The 19,274-nt window shown below is 45.0% G+C and overlaps 1 protein-coding gene across 2 annotated transcripts in view; it reads right to left on the reverse strand.

Annotated features, from left to right (window-relative positions):
- Positions 1–19,274, reverse strand: part of LOC140494230 (uncharacterized) — a 72,354-nt gene that overhangs the window by 8,697 nt on the left and 44,383 nt on the right. For both annotated transcript variants that reach the window (XM_072593456.1, XM_072593451.1), the window contains exons 6-8: positions 15,800–15,861; positions 9,594–9,641; positions 9,465–9,500 (exon numbers count right to left, since the gene is read on the reverse strand). In XM_072593456.1, coding sequence (XP_072449557.1) covers positions 9,465–9,500; positions 9,594–9,641; positions 15,800–15,861 — 146 coding nt within the window. The remainder of the gene's footprint in view (positions 1–9,464; positions 9,501–9,593; positions 9,642–15,799; positions 15,862–19,274) is intronic.

Consider the following 19,274-nt stretch of genomic DNA (forward strand, 5'->3'; position numbering starts at 1 on the left):
TCAGGCTCACTGCCTTTATTCCTGATGAAGGGCTTTTGTCCGAAACGTCGATTTCGCTGCTCATTGGATGCTGCCTGAACTGCTGTGCTCTTCCAGCACCACTAATCCAGTATTTGGTTTTCAGCATCTGCAGTCATTGTTTTTACCTCCCTTCATCCAATGCTGTGTATTCCTCAGTATTCAAGGTTCACTGGATTTGTTGGTCCCACCTTTTAGCCCTGGACTCTCCTTATTTCCTTCTTCAATGCATCCCATTGCATACCTGGTCTGGCCTACATGTGACTCCAGTCCCACAAAAGGACACTGGTGTAAGGTACAGTAATTGTTGAAGAATGAGAGGGGCTGTCAGTGAGCAGATTTATACAGGGCTACAAGGTGCCACATGCTCAAAGAGGAAGCCAATGTCATCAGGAAGTGATGGAAAGCAGCAGCCAGTCTCAAAGATTGCACTGCAGCAAGTCTGCATTTAGAAACATTGTACAGGATGATTTTCCATTTATTTTGGTAAATGGAGGGTACAGAAACAGATATTTTAATAGAAAGAAACAGAGATTTGCCTCCTCTGACTCATCGAGGTGAGGAAGCACATTGTTGGGAGCTTGTACAGAATCCTTGGATTCTGTTTAGTCACAGGACAGGTCCCAGAGCACTGGAGAAGAGCCAACATTGTCCCTTTGTTTGAGGGCAACAGGGATAATACAGGAACTTACAGGATGGTGAGCTTTACGTCCGTGGTAGGGAAAATATTGGAGTAGATTCTGAATGACTGGCTTTACTCAATTTGAAAAAATATCTTCTTATTAACACGAGGCAACATGGTTTTGTGCAGGAAGGTCATGTCACAGAAACTTGATTCAGCCTTTTGAGCAAGTTTCATGATTGACAACGACAGGGTGATAGATATTGTCCACATGGACTTTCATAAGGCCTTTGACAAAGTTTTTCATGGCAGGCTGATTCTGAAATTGAAGTCACATGGATCTGCGGAGAGGTGGTAAGATGGATGCAGAATTGGCTTAGTCATAGACGACAGAGAGTAGTGGTGGAAGGGTGTTTTTCTGACTGGAAATCTGTGACCATTGGTGATCCACAGGAGTCAGTGTTGGGACCCCTGTTAGTTCACAACATTTATAAATATTTTGGAGAATATTGTAGGTGGTATGTTTAGTAAGTTTGCAGATGACACAAAGATTGAGGGAGCTTTGGATAGTGAGGAAGATTGCCAGAGGATACAGCAGGACATATAAAGGTGTAGACTTGGGCACAGAAATGGCTGCTGAAATTTAATTTGGAGAGACATGTGGTGATGCGTAAGGTCTAATGCAAGAGGGAAGTATACAGTAAATGGTACAACCCTTGGAAGCATTGAAGAGATCTAGGGTAGTTTACTCACTCCTGGTTCAGGCCTTCCTTCACTCCTGATGCGGCCCTCCCTTAATTCCTGACATCTCACTGCAATTATATCGATCTTTGGTGAGATCCCATCTGGAATGTGGTGAACGGATCGGATTTCCATATCAACAAAAGGATTCACTTGTTACAGAGTGAGTGTCATACACTGGCTTGAACCAGGGAATACAGTCTCAGAATGAGGGATAGGTGGGTGGAACTGAGATAAGGGGGAATTTATTGTTTCGAAGCAGTTAATCTTGGGAATTCTCTCATCAGAGAGCTGTGGAAGCTTAACCATTGAGTATATTCATCAATGAGATTGATAGATTTCCCGGCATTAAAAACATTGAGGGATAAGGGGATAGTGCAGGAAAGTGGTGTTGAACTACAAGCTCAGACATGATCCTCTTGAATGGTGGAGCATCTTGTCCTTAGTGGAGAACATCCTGATACACATTCTCTGACTGTCCTACTTTGTGTGGCTGTGGGAATCCTCCCAAAGACACACTACAGCTTTCAACCTTCCAATGGAATCTCCAATGTGGCCTTTGCTGTCAGACAAATCCAAGTAAAATGTCAAACACAACACCAGGAACTCTGTATTACATTTCTCAACCTGATCACAGCAGATGACTCAGTAAATCACTTGATGAATCATACTCTTAAAAGTTGGAATGTCCAGAAACTTCTTCCAAATTCTGCAACAGCTTTGGGATGACTTGACATCTTCGGGAACGGATGTCTTCAAGGAACAGGACCAGAGTAAAGCAATGCTGTGTGATAGCTCCATATTATCTATAATCTACCAAACAGCAGCTTTGACCTCTGGTGTCAGGATTAAACACGGCCCAGATAGAAATCTCTTCAACCTCAGTCTCATCCATGCCAATAATAAAATGACCACAACAGACCCACATAAGATGCAGTATGCACTGATAACATCACTGTTGTTTTCACATTCTGCACCCGACTAGCAAGCCACCCTTGGTCTCTTCAATGCTGCAAACAAGGGACTTGGCCAATGCTTGAGTGTTGCCAAACCAAACCACAAATCACTGGTCAGTTCAATATTCTACCTCTTGTATATGCTAAGACTCCGGGATACATTTCGCACTCTCGATAGCTAGGGAGGCACCTCCCTCAAAACAGTGCCCAGGGCTGACATCACTGGCTTTGCCCATCAATGCCAGTCTCAGTCCAGCCCATAGGTGACCACGAGGGCTCTCTGCTTCTCAATGCCCATTGGGGAAGTGATCCAACCCTGGATCAGCTGAGACAGCTCAACCTTCCAGAAACTATGGCAGTGACTGTTTGACAACAAAGCTCTCCACAAGGCAGCAAAAAGTCCTTGCTTTCATCATCAGTCCGTGTAAATGTTGGGAGACCCACAATGCCACTGGGGAGGGAATTCCAGGATTATGACCCAGTGACAGTGAGTGAACGACAATATATTTCCATGTCAGTACAAAGTGGGTGGCTTGGAAGGGAACTTGGAGCTGGTGGTGATCCCATGTAACTGTAGTAAGGAACAGGAATGTAGTGACTGCATCCTCACGGTCAGGAAACTGAACAGTGTTTGGACACATTCCTTGTTCTTCCAAAGATAAAAACTTCAAAATCTTTTGCCTCTGTATTTTTGAATCATTTCATTGTTTGTGTGTTTGTTTGGGACTTCTTCAATTCATTAACCAACTACTGCAGCTTGTGAACAATTGGTCATCTTGCAGGATGTTTTATAATGTTTCAATTCACAATCACCTTGTTAAATACAAATGGTTCTGAGGCTCTGAGGCTCCGAGCTCATTAAGGGTTGGCACAGTGACACAGTGGTTAGCACTGCTGCCTCACAGCGCCAGGGACCCGGGTTCAATTCCCACCTCGGGCAACTGTCTGTGTAGAGTTTGCACATTCTCCCTGTGTCTGCATGGGTTTCCTCCAGGTGCTCCAATGTCCTCTCACAGTCTAAAGATGTGCAGGTTCGGTGAATTGGCCATGCTAAATTGCCTGTAGTGTTTGGTGAATTGGTAAATGTAGGGGAATGGGTCTGGGTGAGTTGCTCTTTGGAGGGTCGGTGTGGACTTATTGATCCGAAGGGCTTGTTTCCGCACTGTAGGGAATCTAATCTAATCAATGAGATCCACCAGGCCCACATTTCAATTATATCACCAGCGCTGCACACTTCCCTCCAGTCTGAAATAAAACCACAGACCACAGCGCTCTGCTTCCTGGCCCAAAGCCAATTTTCAAACCACACAGCCAGTAACTTTGAACCTCATCTGCTTCAATTTAAAGAAGATATGTACATCGTACTTCACAGCAGGAGCAAGCCCGATGGCCCATCGAGTTTTCTCCACAATTCATTAAGACCATAACTGGTCAGATCTGAGGAGGCTCAGTTCCGCTCTCCTACCTTGTCCCCACTACTCTCGATAAGGCCAAAGGCTGGTAGTCAGACAGCATGTGTTAGCACCGAGGCTATAGGGATGAGAGGGATTGATGGGACGGGATGGGGTCATTCGTTGACACAAACAGTGAATGAGTTTCATCCTTTGTGTTTTGAATCCACTCAGGATCACAGCTCTCTCCATGATGTCCATCACTCCTCAGACAGCTGCCCTCACCCCATCCTGAGATCCACACTCAGTGCTATGTGCCATCATATACACAGTCTTGACCTCTCTCTCCATCAGCACCCCTTCACACTGTCTCAAAGCTGTCCTGAGCCCCAGTTCAACTTAATTCTCCGGCTCATTCACCCGATACCATGTACCCCCACCCCTCTGGAACCTTCCTCCACCCACTCTCCCACTTGTCTCTCCCCATTCTCCTCCCTCCACCTCTTGTTGGACATTCACTCTCCCTTCTCCGATACTGAGTACAGAACATTCAGCAAAGGTCTCAGTTTTAATCACTTTGCACTCCCACCTCACCAAAGTTCAGACACGACATGATGTTGATCTCTTCTTCCGTTGCCTTTGCCTCTGTGCCCATTTCTTTGGACAGGAGTCCTCTGTCCATCCCACAGACCCCTTCACCCACCTCCAACTCTCTTCCTCCACCTGGACCCCTCCCTCTGGCCTTTAAGCCGCACTTGACCTGTTCATTGAGAACTGACACTGGTCTTTGTATTTCTCTGTCCTCCTCCATTCACTCCTATCTCCCACTGAACTGAATACTCTCAGGCTGTTCTGTCCACAACAGTCACTCATCTCATCTCAGATCGAGACAAAAGCTCAAAACCACCAAGGTGCAGCCATTTCCCTGTTCTGTTGCTGTCAATCTTGGCACTGAGTCTGGAATTGTCCTGATCTGTAACACAAACAGGAATGATAAGGGGATATTTATTGGTCGGTTTGTTGTTAGGTATCAACAACAGCTCAGTGAACACCACATACCCCTTGGAGTTAGAAGGTTGTGGGTTCAATTCCCCATTCCAGTGGCTACAATGTAAGATCAATGCTGAGACTTCGGAGCAGTTCAAATGGAGCGCTGCAATGTCTAAAGTGTTATCTTGTGGCTGAGATGTTAAAGGTTGCAGTGGTCTGCTCTCTCAGGTGGTTGTGAACAATTCCAAATGCGTTACTTCAATGAAGAACAGAGGAGCTCTCTACTGTGTCCTTGTCACTCATCCCCCAACCCAGATCATTGTGTCCTCAACATCACTCATCCCTCAGAATACATCATGAAAATACACAGGCTAACTGATTGAGCACAGGGCTGTTTGTGGGACATTACTCTTCACAAACTGGTTGTTGCATTTCTCATTACAAGAATGAAAATAAATGCATTTACGCCTAACTTTTCATGATCTCAGGGCACTGAATAACCCCTTACAGCAGATGAAGCTCTATTTTTATATTTGCAGTCAACTAATTTCTTACTGCAAGCTGCCACAAACCACAATGTGATCATGATGTCATAATCTGGTTAAAGCACTGAACAGGAGAGTTGGATTAGCTTGTATTGATCACAGAGTACAGACATTGGGCAGGGCAGACACACTAAACACAGGGAAAAAGTAGAGAAATATGTGAATGGAGAACCACTGCAGAATTCTAACATGATGTGGGAATCAGGTCACAAAGGTCGGTACACTCTTACACCATGGAATCAGGAAGGTTAATAAAATGCTATCCTTGAATAAAAGAGGAATTGGATACAAACGTAAACATGTTATTTTAGATATACAAGGCAGTTCTGAGATCACATCTCAAATGCTGTACATAATGAAGGATATTGGTGCTGGCTCAAAGGAGGTTTCTGAGATTGAGAAGCAGGTTGTCTCATGAGGAGAGGGAGGACAGGCTGGGTTTGTTTCCCCTGGAGTTTAGAATAATGAGGGGCTGTGAGAATGTAAACTTCAGAACTTTGATAATGATTCAGAGTTTGAATGAATCAACAATGATTTTTTCTGAAATGCAGTGGTACTGAGATGAAAGGGACAAGGAGAAACTGTAATCAAGGAATTAAAAGCAACATGTTAATTAGCCGTCCCAGAGAAGAAGGAGTCAACGCAACATCAAGGATCTGTTCCTGGGAGACAGGAGAGAGTTAACACTGAATGTAACAAGGAACAAGGGAGCTACTCCTGATAAGAAGGCAAGCTTATTTTAAATTAATGACTGAAGAAGAGTAATCAATGTTGTGGTCGAACAGATTGAAATGATCATCAATAATCTCACACCGGAGATTTTGCCTTTCCATTGAGAACTGCTAACATTACCTGGGTTATTTTAATTTTTCTGCCCTCCTCCATTCACCCCTATGTCCACCAAATTGACTGGTCTCAGGCTGTTGTGTCCACAACAGTCACAAAGTTCATCTGATCCAGGCTCTCCACACCACCCCCACAGCCTCCAAGCTCAGATTCCCACAATCCTGACTTGCCCACTTCCACCTTCTTCCCAAAATCTATAGCTGGACTGCCCAGGCAGACCTAGTGTTCCTGCTTCTTCCTGCCTGAGGGAACTTATCTCTTCTCCCCTTGACTCAATTTTTCCTCCCTTTGTCCATTCCTTCCCAACTACATCTGTGATTCTTTTGCCACTTTATGTCAGTGTCAGAATTACTGGTTAGTGAGCTCCAGCCACCTCCTCTTCACTGGTGTGGCCACCGATACCCACCTGGGCCCCAGTTATGCCTCTCTCATTGTGGGGCAAGTGGAACATTCCTCATTCCAGGCCTCCTCAGACCACTCCCACAACTCTTTCTCCTGTATGTCGATGATATCATCAGTGCTGCTTCCCTCTGTCATCCAGAATTGGAAAATTTGATCAATTATGGGCGGCACGGTGGCACAGTGGTTAGCACTGCTGTTTCACAGCGCCAGAGACCCGGGTTCAATTCAGGCAACTGACTGTGTGGAGTTTGCACATTCTCCCCGTGTCTGCGTGGGTTTTCTCCGGGTGCTCTGGTTTCCTCCCGCAGTCCAAAGATATGCAGGTCAGGTATAATTGGCCAAGCTAAATTGCCCGTAGTGTAAGGTAAAGGTGAAAATGTAGGGGAATGGGTGGGTTGCACTTCGGTGGGTCGGTGTGGACTTGTTGGGCCGAAGGGCCTGTTTCCACACTGTAAGTAATCTAATCTAATCTAATCAATTTCACTTCCAATATCCACCCAGCTCTCACCTTCACCTGATCTCTGACTCCTCCCTTCCCTTCCTTGACATCTCAGTTTCTATTTCTGGGGATAGGCCGGCCACCAATATTCATGACAATCTCAGTCTCACACAGTTACCTTGACTTTCCATCCTCACACCCTGCTTCCTGGAAAGACTCTGTTCCATTCTCCCAGTTTCTCCAAGCCCACCACATCTGTCTGATGGGGCCACATTCTGCACAGGGGACGTCCGAAATGTCAAGCTTTATCCTCAACCAAGGATTCTCCATCACCATGGTTGACAAGGCCCTCAGCCGTGTCCAATCCATCTCCTGCATTTCTGCCCTCATCACTTCCCTTCCCTTGCCTTGCCCTCATCTATCATCGCACCAGCATCCATATCCAGAGGATCATTAACCACCATTTCCACAGCACTCCAGCGGTGCTCAGTGCAAGTTGGAAGAACAGCATCTCATTCTCCACATGGGCACCCTGCAGCTTCCTGGCCTCAGTATTGAGTTCTAAATAATTTTACAGCCAGAATGAGGTGTTTTATCCATCCTCACACCTCAGGCCCTGCCGTGACATGAGTTGTTTTCAGCACAGCCAAACCATTTTCACCAACTTATTGTCCCCACTATCAGCTTTTCATTCTCCCTCCCATCCTTTTGATGATCTGACTTCCATTCACTCTCTCTGGGCTCCATCTCCACCTATCTGCTCACTCCTTTTCCCCTCCCCCACCACCTGTCTTTACCATAGATACCACTTTTCCCCAGCTACAGACAGTTCTGAAGAAGGATTTGAAATTTTAACTCTGGTTTCTCTCCACAGATGCTGCCAGACCTGCTGAGTTTCTCCAGCAATTTCTATTGATTTATATTGGAAGGTTTCCCGAACAAGAGGAGGAGGCTATTCAGCCCATTGTAACTGTGTTGATTGATACAGAGCTCTCTAGAACATCCCACTGCCCAGCTCCTGGTCCATAGCCCTGGAGACTCATGTTCTTCAAATCCTTATCCAAGTGAGTTTTAAATGTCGGAGTCAAAAAGGTTGGTGCTGGAAAAGCACAGCCGGTCAGGCAGCATCCGAGGAGCAGAAGACTCATTCCTGATGAAGAGTTTATACTTGAAACATCGACTCTCCTGCCTCTCGGATGCTGCCGAACCAGCTGTGCTTTTCCAGCACCACACATTTTGACTCTGATTTCCAGCATCTGCAGTCCACACTTTCTCCTGGGTTTTAGATGTGTTGATGGTTCCTGTCTCTCTAAACGTAGAATACAGAACATGGAACAGTACAGTGCAGGAACATGGCCTTTGGTCCTCCATGTCAGTGCAAACCATGATGCCATTCTAAACTAATCCCATTTCCCAGCACATGGTCCATCCCTCTCTGTTCCTGTTGTTTATGGGCCTGTCTAAATGGCTCTTAAATGTTGCTAACGTATCTGCTTTTATCACCTCCCCTGGTACCCTGTTCCAGACGTCTATCATTCTCTTTGTTAAAAGCTATCCTCACAAATAACCCTCAAATCTTTCCTCATTCACCTCAAATTTTTGCCGCTTGTATATGACATCTCCACTCTTTGAAAGAAAACTGACTGCGCCCCCTATCCCTGCCTCTCATAAATTTATGTATTTCTGTTAGGTCTCCCCTCACCCTCCAATACTCTCGCAAAAATAAATCCAGGTTTGACCAAGTTCTCCTGATAGTTAACACACACCAAATCAGGGAACATCCTGCTCAATCTCTTCTGCACCTTTGTTTTGTGCACAAGTACCCCTATGTCCCTTCATGTTGTAGCTTTCTTCCATTTCTTTTCTCCAGACCTGCTGAGTTTGTCTGTTTGTTTCTCAATCATGACTCCTACAGACATGTCCAAACTTTGATAGAACCTGAACACTGAGGGAACTGGTTCTGAGTGGCACTCGGAACAGCATCGCAGTCACAAAACTACCCGCTCACAATAACTCAATGTCTCCTGCTTTGGATCAATCTCGCCACTTTCCCCTGGATCCCATGAACCTTTGATTTTGTGACCAGTCTGCCTTGTGGAACTTCACCAAACACCTTGCTAACATCCGCATTGATGGACAATATCAAACACCCAATCAACCATCCTTCAATACTCCTTAAAAATTCGATCATGTTTATCAGACCCGACCACCCTTCAACAATCGTCTTCTGAGGGAATGGTACTGGGTCAGACTCGCATCATGAAGACCTCATCAGGGGAGAATTCAAGGTCAGTTAAAACTGAACTGGGAGTTCTCATTTGGGATGATTCTCTGACGGTGACCAGGCACAAATTCTATGAGTTGACCAGTTTCCCACTGCAGCTTCAAACATCAACACTGCAACTCCTCCTCAGGAAACCAGACCCCCAGTGAAATCAGCTCTTAAAGATATGGGGGAGTGGGAGTGATCTCAAACGATACACTTTCTCAATATAGAAACAAATGTTGACTCACGGCCTTCTGACAGACTGTTTGTGAATCTCTTGCCACCTTTAACAAAGACAAAATGTTCTCTTAGTTTGATTATAGAATCTGATTATCAATTAGACAATTGCTCAAAACCTTTAAGGGACAGCCATTTACCTGTTCTGTTGCTGTCAATCTCAGCATAGAGGATGGAACTGTCCTGATCTGTAACACAAACAGGAATGATAAGGGACCATGCATCGACAGGCTTGTCCTTAAATATCAGCAATGGCTCAGTGGACACCACATCATTCTCTGAGTTAGAGATGTGATTGGAGCAGGTGAAATATTGGGCTTGCAGCATGGGTTGGTACCTGGGACTTCAATGTTGTGCTTAAAAATGTGTTGCTGGAAAAGCGCAGCAGGTCAGACAGCGTCAAGGGAACAGGACAATCGACGTTTCGGGCATAAGCCCTTCTTCAGGAATCAAACATCCTGAAGAAGGGCTTATGCCTGAATTGTCGATTCTCCTGTTCCTTTGATGCTGCCAGACCTGCTGTGCTTTTCCAGCAACACATTTTTAAGCTCTGATCTCCAGCATCTGCAGTCCTCACTTTCTCCCACTTCGATGTTGTGACCATTTTGGAGATATAGGTAGAGTAGGGACAGGAATGGTTGTTGCAGTTCCAGGATTTTGATGTTTCAGTAAGAACAGGGAAGATGGTAAGGTGGGGGGAGGGGGTGTGCAGTGGCATTGTTAGTCAAGGACAGTATTATGGTTGCTGAAAGGACATTTGAGGACTCTCTACTAAGGTAGTATGGGCTGAGGTTAAAAACAGGAAAGGTGAGGTCACCCTGTCAGGAGGTTTCTATAGGCCTCCAAATAGTTCCAGAGATGTAGAGGAAAGGATAGCAAAGATGATTCTGGACAGGAGCAAGAGTGACACAGTCGTTGTTATGGGGTCTTTAACTTTCCAAATATTGACTAGCAATACTATACTTCAAGTACTTTAGATGGGTCAGTTGTTGTCCAATGTGTGCAGCAGCGTTTCCTGACACAGTACACAGACAGGCCAACAAGGGACGAGGCCACGTCAGATTTGGTACTGGGTAATGAACCTGGCCAGGTGTTCAATTTGGAGGTAGTTGAGCACTTTCGTGATAGTGACCACAAATTGGTTAAGTTTATTTAGCAATGGAAAGGGATGGGTATATATTTCAGGACAAGATTTATGAGCTGGAGGAAAGGCAACTACGATGTGATTAGGCAAGATTTAGGATGCATGGGATGGGCAAGGAAACTGGAGGGGATGGGCACAATTGAAATGTGCAGCTTATACAAGGAACAGTTACTGTGGGTCCTTGATAGATATGTACCTGTCAGGCAGGGAGGAAGTTTCTGAGCGCGGGAGCCATGGTTTACTCAGGAAGTTGAATCTCTTGTCAAGAGGAAGAAGAAGGCTTATGTTAGGATGAGATGTGAAGGCTCAGTGAGGGTGCTTGAGGGTGACAAGTTAGCCAGGAAAAACCTAACAAGAGAGCTAAGAGGAGCCAGGAGGGGACATAAGACACCATTGTCAGATAGGATCAAGGAAAACCCTCAGGCTTTTCATAGGGATATCAGGAATAAAAGAATGACAAGAGTAAGACTAGGGCCAATCAAGGATAGTAGTGGGAAATTGTACATCGAGTCAGAGGAGATAGGGGAAGCGGTAAATGAATATTTTTCCTCAGTATTCACACAAGATAAAGATAATGTTGTCGAGGAAAATACTGAGATACAGGCTACTAGACGAGATGGGATTGATGGTCACAAGGAGGAGGTGTTAGCAATTCGGGAAAGTGTGAAAATAGATAAGTCAGATGGGATTTACCATGGGTTCTCTGGAAAGCCAGGGAGGAGATTGATGAGCCTTTCACTTTGATCTTTATGTTGTCATTGTCAACAGGAATGGTACAAGAAGACTGGAGGAGGGAAAATGTTTTTCCTTTGTTCAATAAGGGGTGTAGAGACAACCCTGGTAATCATAGACCAGTGAGTAACGAGGGTAACGTGTTGCAAAAGGTTATAAGAGATAAGATTTATAATCATCTGGAAAGGAATAAGTTAATTAGGGATTGTCAACATGGTTTTGTGAGGGTCGTGCCTTACAAACCTTATTGACTTCTTTGTGAAGGTGAACAAACAGGTGGATGGGGGGGAGAGCTGTTGATTTGGTGTATATGGATTTCAGTAAGGCATTTGATAAGGTTGCCATGGTAGGCTACTGCACAAAATACAAAGGCATGGGATTGAGGGTGATTTAGTTGTTTGGATCAGAAATTGGCTATGTGAAAGGAGACAGAGAGTGATAGTTGCTGGGAGATATTTATCCAGGAGTTCAATTCCTAGTGGTGTATGCAAGGATCTGTTTTGGGTCACGTTTGTGGATGACCCAGGTGAGGGCTTTGATGGATGGGTTAGTAAATTTGCAGATGACACTCAGGTTGGTGGAGTTGTGGATCATGTTGAAGGATGTTGTACGTTAAAGAGAGACATAGATAAATTGCAGAGCTGGGCTGAGAGGTGGCAAATGGAGTTTAATGTGGAAAAGTGTGAGACGATTCACTTCGGAAGGAGTAACAGGAGTACAGAGTACTGGGCTAATTGTAAGATTCTTGGCGGTGTAGCTGAGCAGAGAGTTCTCGGTGTCCATGCACACAGCTCTCTGAAAGTTTCTCCCCAGGTTGATAGAGTTGCTAAGAAGGCATACAATGTGTTAGCTTTCATTAGTAAAGGGATTGAGTTTTGGAACCATGAGGTCATGCTGCAGCTATACAAAACTCTGGTGTGGCTGCACTTGGAGTATTGAATGCAGATCTGGCCACCATATTACAGGAAGGATGTGGAAGCTTTGGAAAGGGTGCAGAGGACATTCTGAGGATGTTGCCTGGTATGGAGGGAAGGCCTTACAAGGAAAGGCTGAGGGACTTGAGGCTGTTTCCATAAGAGAGAAGAAGGCTGAGAGCTGACTTAATTGAAACATAAAATAATCAGAGGGTTAGATAGGGTGGACAGTGAGAGCCTTAGAACATAGAACATAGAACATAGAACAATACAGCACAGAACAGGCCCTTCGGCCCACGATGTTGTGCCGAACTTCTATCCTAGATTAAGCACCCATCCATGTACCTATCCAAATGCCGCTTAAAGGTCGCCAATGAATCTGACTCTACCACTCCCACGGGCAGCGCATTCCATGCCCCCACCACTCTCTGGGTGAAGAACCCACCCCTGACATCTCCCCTATACCTTCCACCCTTCACCTTAAATTTATGTCCCCTTGTAACACTCTGTTGTACCCGGGGAAAAAGTTTCTGACTGTCTCCTCTATCTATTCCTCTGATCATCTTATAAACCTCTATCAAGTCACCCCTCATCCTTCGCCGTTCCAACGAGAAAAGGCCGAGAACTCTCAACCTATCCTCGTATGACCTACTCTCCATTCCAGGCAACATCCTGGTAAATCTTCTCTGCACCCTCTCCAAAGCTTCCACATCTTTCCTAAAGTGAGGCGACCAGAACTGCACACAGTACTCCAAATGTGGCCTAACCAAAGTCCTGTACAGCTGCAACATCACCTCACGACTCTTGAATTCAATCCCTCTGCTAATGAACGATAATACTCCATAGGCCTTCTTACAAACTCTATCCACCTGAGTGGCAACCTTCAAAGATCTATGTACATAGACCCCAAGATCCCTCTGTTCCTCCACCTGACCAAGAACCCTACCATTAACCCTGTATTCCGCATTCTTATTTGTTCTTCCAAAATGGACAACTTCACACTTGGCAGGGTTGAACTCCATCTGCCACTCCTCAGCCCAGCTCTGCATCATATCTAAGTCCCTCTGCAGCCGACAACAGCCCTCCTCACTGTCCACAACTCCACCTATCTTTGTATCATCTGCAAATTTACTGACCCACCCTTCGACTCCCTCATCTAAGTCATTAATAAAAATTACAAACAGCAGAGGGCCCAGAACTGATCCCTGCGGAACTCCACTTGTAACTGGACTCCATGCTGAATATTTACCATCTACCACCACTCTCTGACTTCGACCGGTTAGCCAGTTTTCTATCCAATTGGCCAAATTTCCCTCTATCCCATGCCTCCTGACTTTCCGCATAAGCCTACCATGGGGAACCTTATCAAATGCCTTACTAAAATCCATGTACACTACATCCACTGCTCTACCCTCATCCACATGCTTGGTCACCTCCTCGAAGAATTCAATAAGACTTGTAAGGCAAGACCTACCCTTCACAAATCCGTGCTGGCTGTCCCTAATCAAGCAGTGCCGTTCCAGATACTCGTAAATCCTATCCCTCAGTACACTTTCCATTACTTTGCCTACCACAGAAGTAAGACTAACTGGCCTGTAATTCCCGGGGTTATCCCTATTCCCTTTTTTGAACAGGGGCACAACATTCGCTACTCTCCAGTCCCCTGGTACCACCCCCGTTGCCAGTGAAGACGAGAAGATCATTGCCAACGGTACTGCAATTTCCTCTCTTGCTTCCCACATAATCCTAGGATATATCCCGTCAGGCCCGGGGGACTTGTCTATCCTCAAGTTGTTCAAAATGTCCAACACATCTTCCTTCCTAACAGATATCTCTTCTAGCTTATCAGTCCGTTTCACACTCTCCTCTTCAACAATACAGTCCCTCTCGTTCGTAAATACTGAAGAGAAGTACTTGTTCAAGACCTCTCCTATCTCTTCCGACTCAATACACAGTCTCCCACCACTGTCCTTGATCGGACCTACCCTCGTTCTCGTCATTCTCAGGTTTCTCACATACGCATAGAATGCCTTGGGGTTATCCTTGATCCTATCCGCCAGGGATTTTTCATGCCCTCTCTTAGCTCTCCTAATCCCTTTCTTCAGGTCCCTTCTGGCTATCCTGTATCCCTCCACTGCTCTGTCTGAACCTTGTTTCCTCAACCTTATGTAAGCCTCCTTCTTCCTCTTTACTAGACATTCAACCTCCCTCGTCAACCAAGGCTCCCTCACACGACCATTTCTTTCCTGCCTGATCGGTACATACATATCAAGGACACGTCGTATCTGCTCCTTGAAAAAGTCCCACATTTCCACCACATCCTTCCCTGACAGCCTATGCTCCCAACGTATGCTCCTCAAATCCTGTCTTACAGCATCGTAATTTCCCTTCCCCCAATTCCCTTCCCCCTTATTCCTCAGATGGTGATGGCAAGCACGAAGGGGCATAGCTTTAAATTGAGGGGGGAACGATATCGGACAGATGTCAGAGGTAGCTTATTTAGTTAGAGATTCGTATAAGCATGGCACACGCTACCTGCAACAGCAGTAGACTCGCCAACTTGAAGAGTATTTAATGGTCATTGGATAAACATATGGATGAAAATGTAATAGTTGCAAGGCATGTGGGTCTCACAGGCAAGGCCAGCGTTTGTTGCCCATCCCTGAACACCCTTGAAGTGAGAGGCTTGCTTGGCCATTTCAGAGGGCAGCAAGTCAGAGTCAGACACATTGCATTCAATCGCTCCTAAAAGGACAACTGAGGTTTGAAATGGGGATCTGAAGTCACCTGTCGGGCAGATTGGGTAAAGATGGTAAGTTTGCTTCCCTGAAGGAGACTGACGAACCAGAACTTTTTTTAAGACGACAACTAATGTTAATTCAGATGGCTACCATCACAGAGTTGAGTTTATGCTTCCAGATTTAATAATTAAATGTAAATTCTCCAAGTTGCCATGGTGAAAATTGAACCCCTCTCCCCAGAGCATGAACCCGACCCTCAGGTTCCCCACAGCAGCCCAGCTACTGGGAGTCATTTGGGACGTGTGACACCCAACTGGACTGTTTTCCTTGACCCATACCGAAGCAGCAGACAAACTGGCCGTGAACAGCTCGAGGCAGCAAGGACTGGGCCGAGCCAGTTACTCAGCTAGATGATTCAGGCAATCGGAAATGGTTATTGTCCCAAGAATCTATCCAGGGTCAGTGACTGAGGAGAAGATTTCCATCTCCATTGCCCGAACAATAATCTAGAGTCGGGTCAGCTCCCTTAATGGAAACCCATAGCTTTTCATTCATTTACATTGAATGGTCTGAAAGTTAAAAGGTTCATCTATCAAAGACATCAATCTGTGCAATAAGTGTGAAGGGTTAAGGTTAGGGGTAGGGATAGTTTTCAACTGATGCAGACTCAATGGGCCGAAGGGCTTTATTCTGTGCTGGAGAACGGTTTAACTCAATGTAACAGTCTGTCCCTGAATATCTCTCCAGGATTCACACTCTCTCCATTAGAGTCTCTGAAATGGACAATGATCGGTCAGTTAGAGTACAGACAGTACCTGGAACAGTGAGCTGCTGGGCCTGATCAGTCCCGGGAATGCTGGATGAACCTGGATCATTCCTGAAAAATACACAAGGAAGATGAATATTCCGAGGAATCTAAATGCATTCTGCCAGGTCACAGAAAGGAACATTCTTACTGTACATCAATCTCTTGCTTTGGTTCCACAGAGAACAGATTCCAAAGAGTGATAAACACAGTTAATGGAATGAACTTTGCTAGAAATCACAGATACTCAAATATAAACACAATCAGAAAAGCCACCGTTGAATAAATTGTCATGAGAAACAGTTTTGCCTTGGCATCAGAATATGGCTGGCACCCAGGGAACCCAAGGTGTAGTCAGCAGCTGTAACACAGGGAGGGCTGTGCAGACACTGTCAGGAATCACAGTGACAGATCATTCCAGGCAGCTCGGGCTCAGCTTGGAGCAACTAGTCACAGGGCAGGGAGGGAGGGTGTTGGAGATGAGGGGAAAGTGCTTGCAGGGGCTTCCCATCTGCTGTAACTTTGGAGGGTGTTACAGCGCATGGAAATCTTGGAAAGTGGGGGATGATCAGGAAATCACATTCCCATCCAATAGAAATTCAGCTGCTTGGACAACAAGGGAGAAAATAGTAGGATTCACAAAAACATCCTTTTTATCCTCAGCACTCGCTGCAAGTGATAATCGTTTAATCTTTCCCACCATTCAATACAACTCAAAGTATCCACTGTGATAAAAATGAGCAACATTTCAGTTTTGATTGAGGATAAATTGCAGGTTAATTTGGAGACGGTGAATCAGGAGCTAGAGTTTTACAATTGCTGGAAATTGCTGCTCAGAAATCATTAGTCTGTCATTTACCTCAGTCCATTGATCACTTTTCAACTCTGAGTGTTCGACCAGCTTTTTAAAAGGGCAAACCACATTAGCAGCTCATCAGCAGGGACCTGCATTCTGTCTGTGAGCAAGAGATATTCAGGATTCTGGGTAATCCAAGATGGAGGACGGGAAACATTTCAACTTGTAAGAGCTGCTCCTTTTTTGAGGTATTTTAGGTGCTGGAGGTGATTTCCTCAAATCCCAGGAGCAGCAATTACTGGTTTATATGCTGTCGCATTGTTTTGGAACTTTGGAAAAAAAGTCAAAACAACATCAGTTTTAAAAGGGAGAAGAACAGACAAAGGAAGCACATGGTGAGGACGGTGCAGGAGAGAGAGAGAGAGAGAGAGAGAGAGAACCTGCACAGTTACTGCCTTTGCTGCTTTTGAATTCATGTGTCGCTGGACATCGGATGCATTTGGGAAAATTAACAAACAGTGAATTTCACAACTAATCTTGGAGGAACATTGGGCGAAGTTCACAGCACAGAATCAGATAAGTTAATTGTTGTTTTATGTCTGTCCAAGAGAAAGGCTGTATTAGTGAGTACAGTGGGTTCTTTCTTGATTATATGTTTTTGGAGATATGTCTCTTGATTAAACTTAAAATATAAGCCACAGCTATTAATTTAACTTTTGACTTTTTTTCCAAATGCTACAGGAAGGATAGAAAGGGAGGCAAAAGAGGAGGGAGAGTGGCATTTTTGATAAGGGATAGCATTACAGCTGTGCTGAGGGAGGATATTCCCAGAAATACAAACAGGGATGTGATTTGGATGGAACTGAGAAATAAGAAAGGGATGATCACCTTATTGGGACTGTATTATAGACCCCCCAATAGTCAGAGGGAAATTGAGAAATAAACATGTAAGGACATCTCAGCTATCTGTAAGAATAAAAAGGTAGTTATTGTCGGGGATTTTAACTTTTCAAACATTGACTGGGACTGCCATAGTGTTAAGGGTTTAGATGGAGAGGAATTTCTTAAGTGTGTACAAGACAATTTTCTGATTCAGTATGTGGACGTACCTGCTAGATAAGGTGCAAAACTTGACCTACTCTTGGGAAATAAGGCAGGGCAGGTGTCTGAGGTGTCAGTGGGGGAGCACTTTGGGGCCAGTGACCATAATTCTATTCATTTTAAAATAGTGATGGAAAAGGATAGACCAGATCTAAAAGTTGAAGTTCTAAATTGGAGGAAGGCCAATTTTGATGGTATTAGGCAAGAACTTTCGAGAGCTGGTTGGAGGCAGATGTTCGCAGGTAAAGGGACAGCTGGAAAATGGGAAGCCTTCAGAAATGAGATAACAAGAATCCAGGGAACGGATATTCCTGTCAGGGTGAAAGGGTAGGCTGGTAGGTATAGGGAATGCTGGATGACTCAAGAAATTGAGGGCTTGGTTAAGAAAAAGAAGGAAGCATATGTCAGGTATAGACAGGATAGATCAAGTGAATCCTTAGAAGAGTATAAAGGAAGTAGGAGTATACTAGGGAAGAGGGAAATCAGGAGGGCAAAAAGGGGACATGAGATAGCTTTGGCAAATAGAGTTAAGGAGAATCCAAAGGGCTTTTACAAATATATTATGGACAAAAGGGTAACTAGGGAGAGAATTGGGCCCCTCAAAGATCAGCAAGGCGGCCTTTGTGTGCAGCCACAGAAAATGGGGGAGATACTAAATGAATATTTTGCATCAGTATTTACTGTGGAAAAGGATAAGGAAGATATAGACTCTAGGGAAATAAATGGTGACATCTTACAAAATGTCCAGATTACAGAGGAGGAAGTGGTGGATGTCTTGAAATGATAAATCCCCAGGACCTGATCAGGTGTACCCGAGAACTCTGTGGGAAGCTAAAGAAGTGATTGCTGGGCCTCTTGCTGAGATATTTGTATCATCGATAGTCACAGGTGAGGTGCCGGATGACTGGAGGTTGTCAAACGTGGTGCCAATGTTTAAGAAAGGCAGTAAGGACAAGCCAGGGAACTATAGACCAGTGAGCTTGACCTCAGTGGTGGGCAAGTTGTTGGAGGGAATCCTGAGGGACAGGATGTACATGTATTTGGAAAGGCAAGGACTGATTAGGGATAGTAGACATGGCTTTATGTGTGGAAAATCATGTCTCACAAACTTGACTGAGTTTTTTTAAGAAGTAACAAAGAAGATTGATGAGGGCAGAGTAGTAGATGTGATCTATATGGACTTCAGTAAGGCAATCGACAAGGTTCCCCACGGGAGACTGGTGAGCAAGGTTAGATCTCATGGAATACAGGGAGAACTAGCCACTTGGATACAAAACTGGCTCAAAGGTAGAAGACAGAGGGTGCTGGAGGAGGGTTGTTTTTCAGACTGGAGGTCTGTGACCAGTGGAGTGCCACAGGGATTGGTGCTGGGTCCTCTACTTTTTGTCATTTACATAAATGATTTGGATGCGAGCATAAGAGGTACAGTTTGTAAGTTTGCAGATGAGATCAAAATTGGAGGTGTAGTGGACAGCGAAGAGGGTTACCTCAGATTACAACAGGATCTGGACCAGATGGGCCAATGGGCTGAGAAGTGGCAGATGGAATTTAATTCAGATAAATGCGAGGTGCTGCATTTTGGGAAAGC

Source organism: Chiloscyllium punctatum, chromosome 2 (genome assembly GCF_047496795.1).
Source record: "Chiloscyllium punctatum isolate Juve2018m chromosome 2, sChiPun1.3, whole genome shotgun sequence".
NCBI classification, from domain to species: domain Eukaryota; kingdom Metazoa; phylum Chordata; class Chondrichthyes; order Orectolobiformes; family Hemiscylliidae; genus Chiloscyllium; species Chiloscyllium punctatum.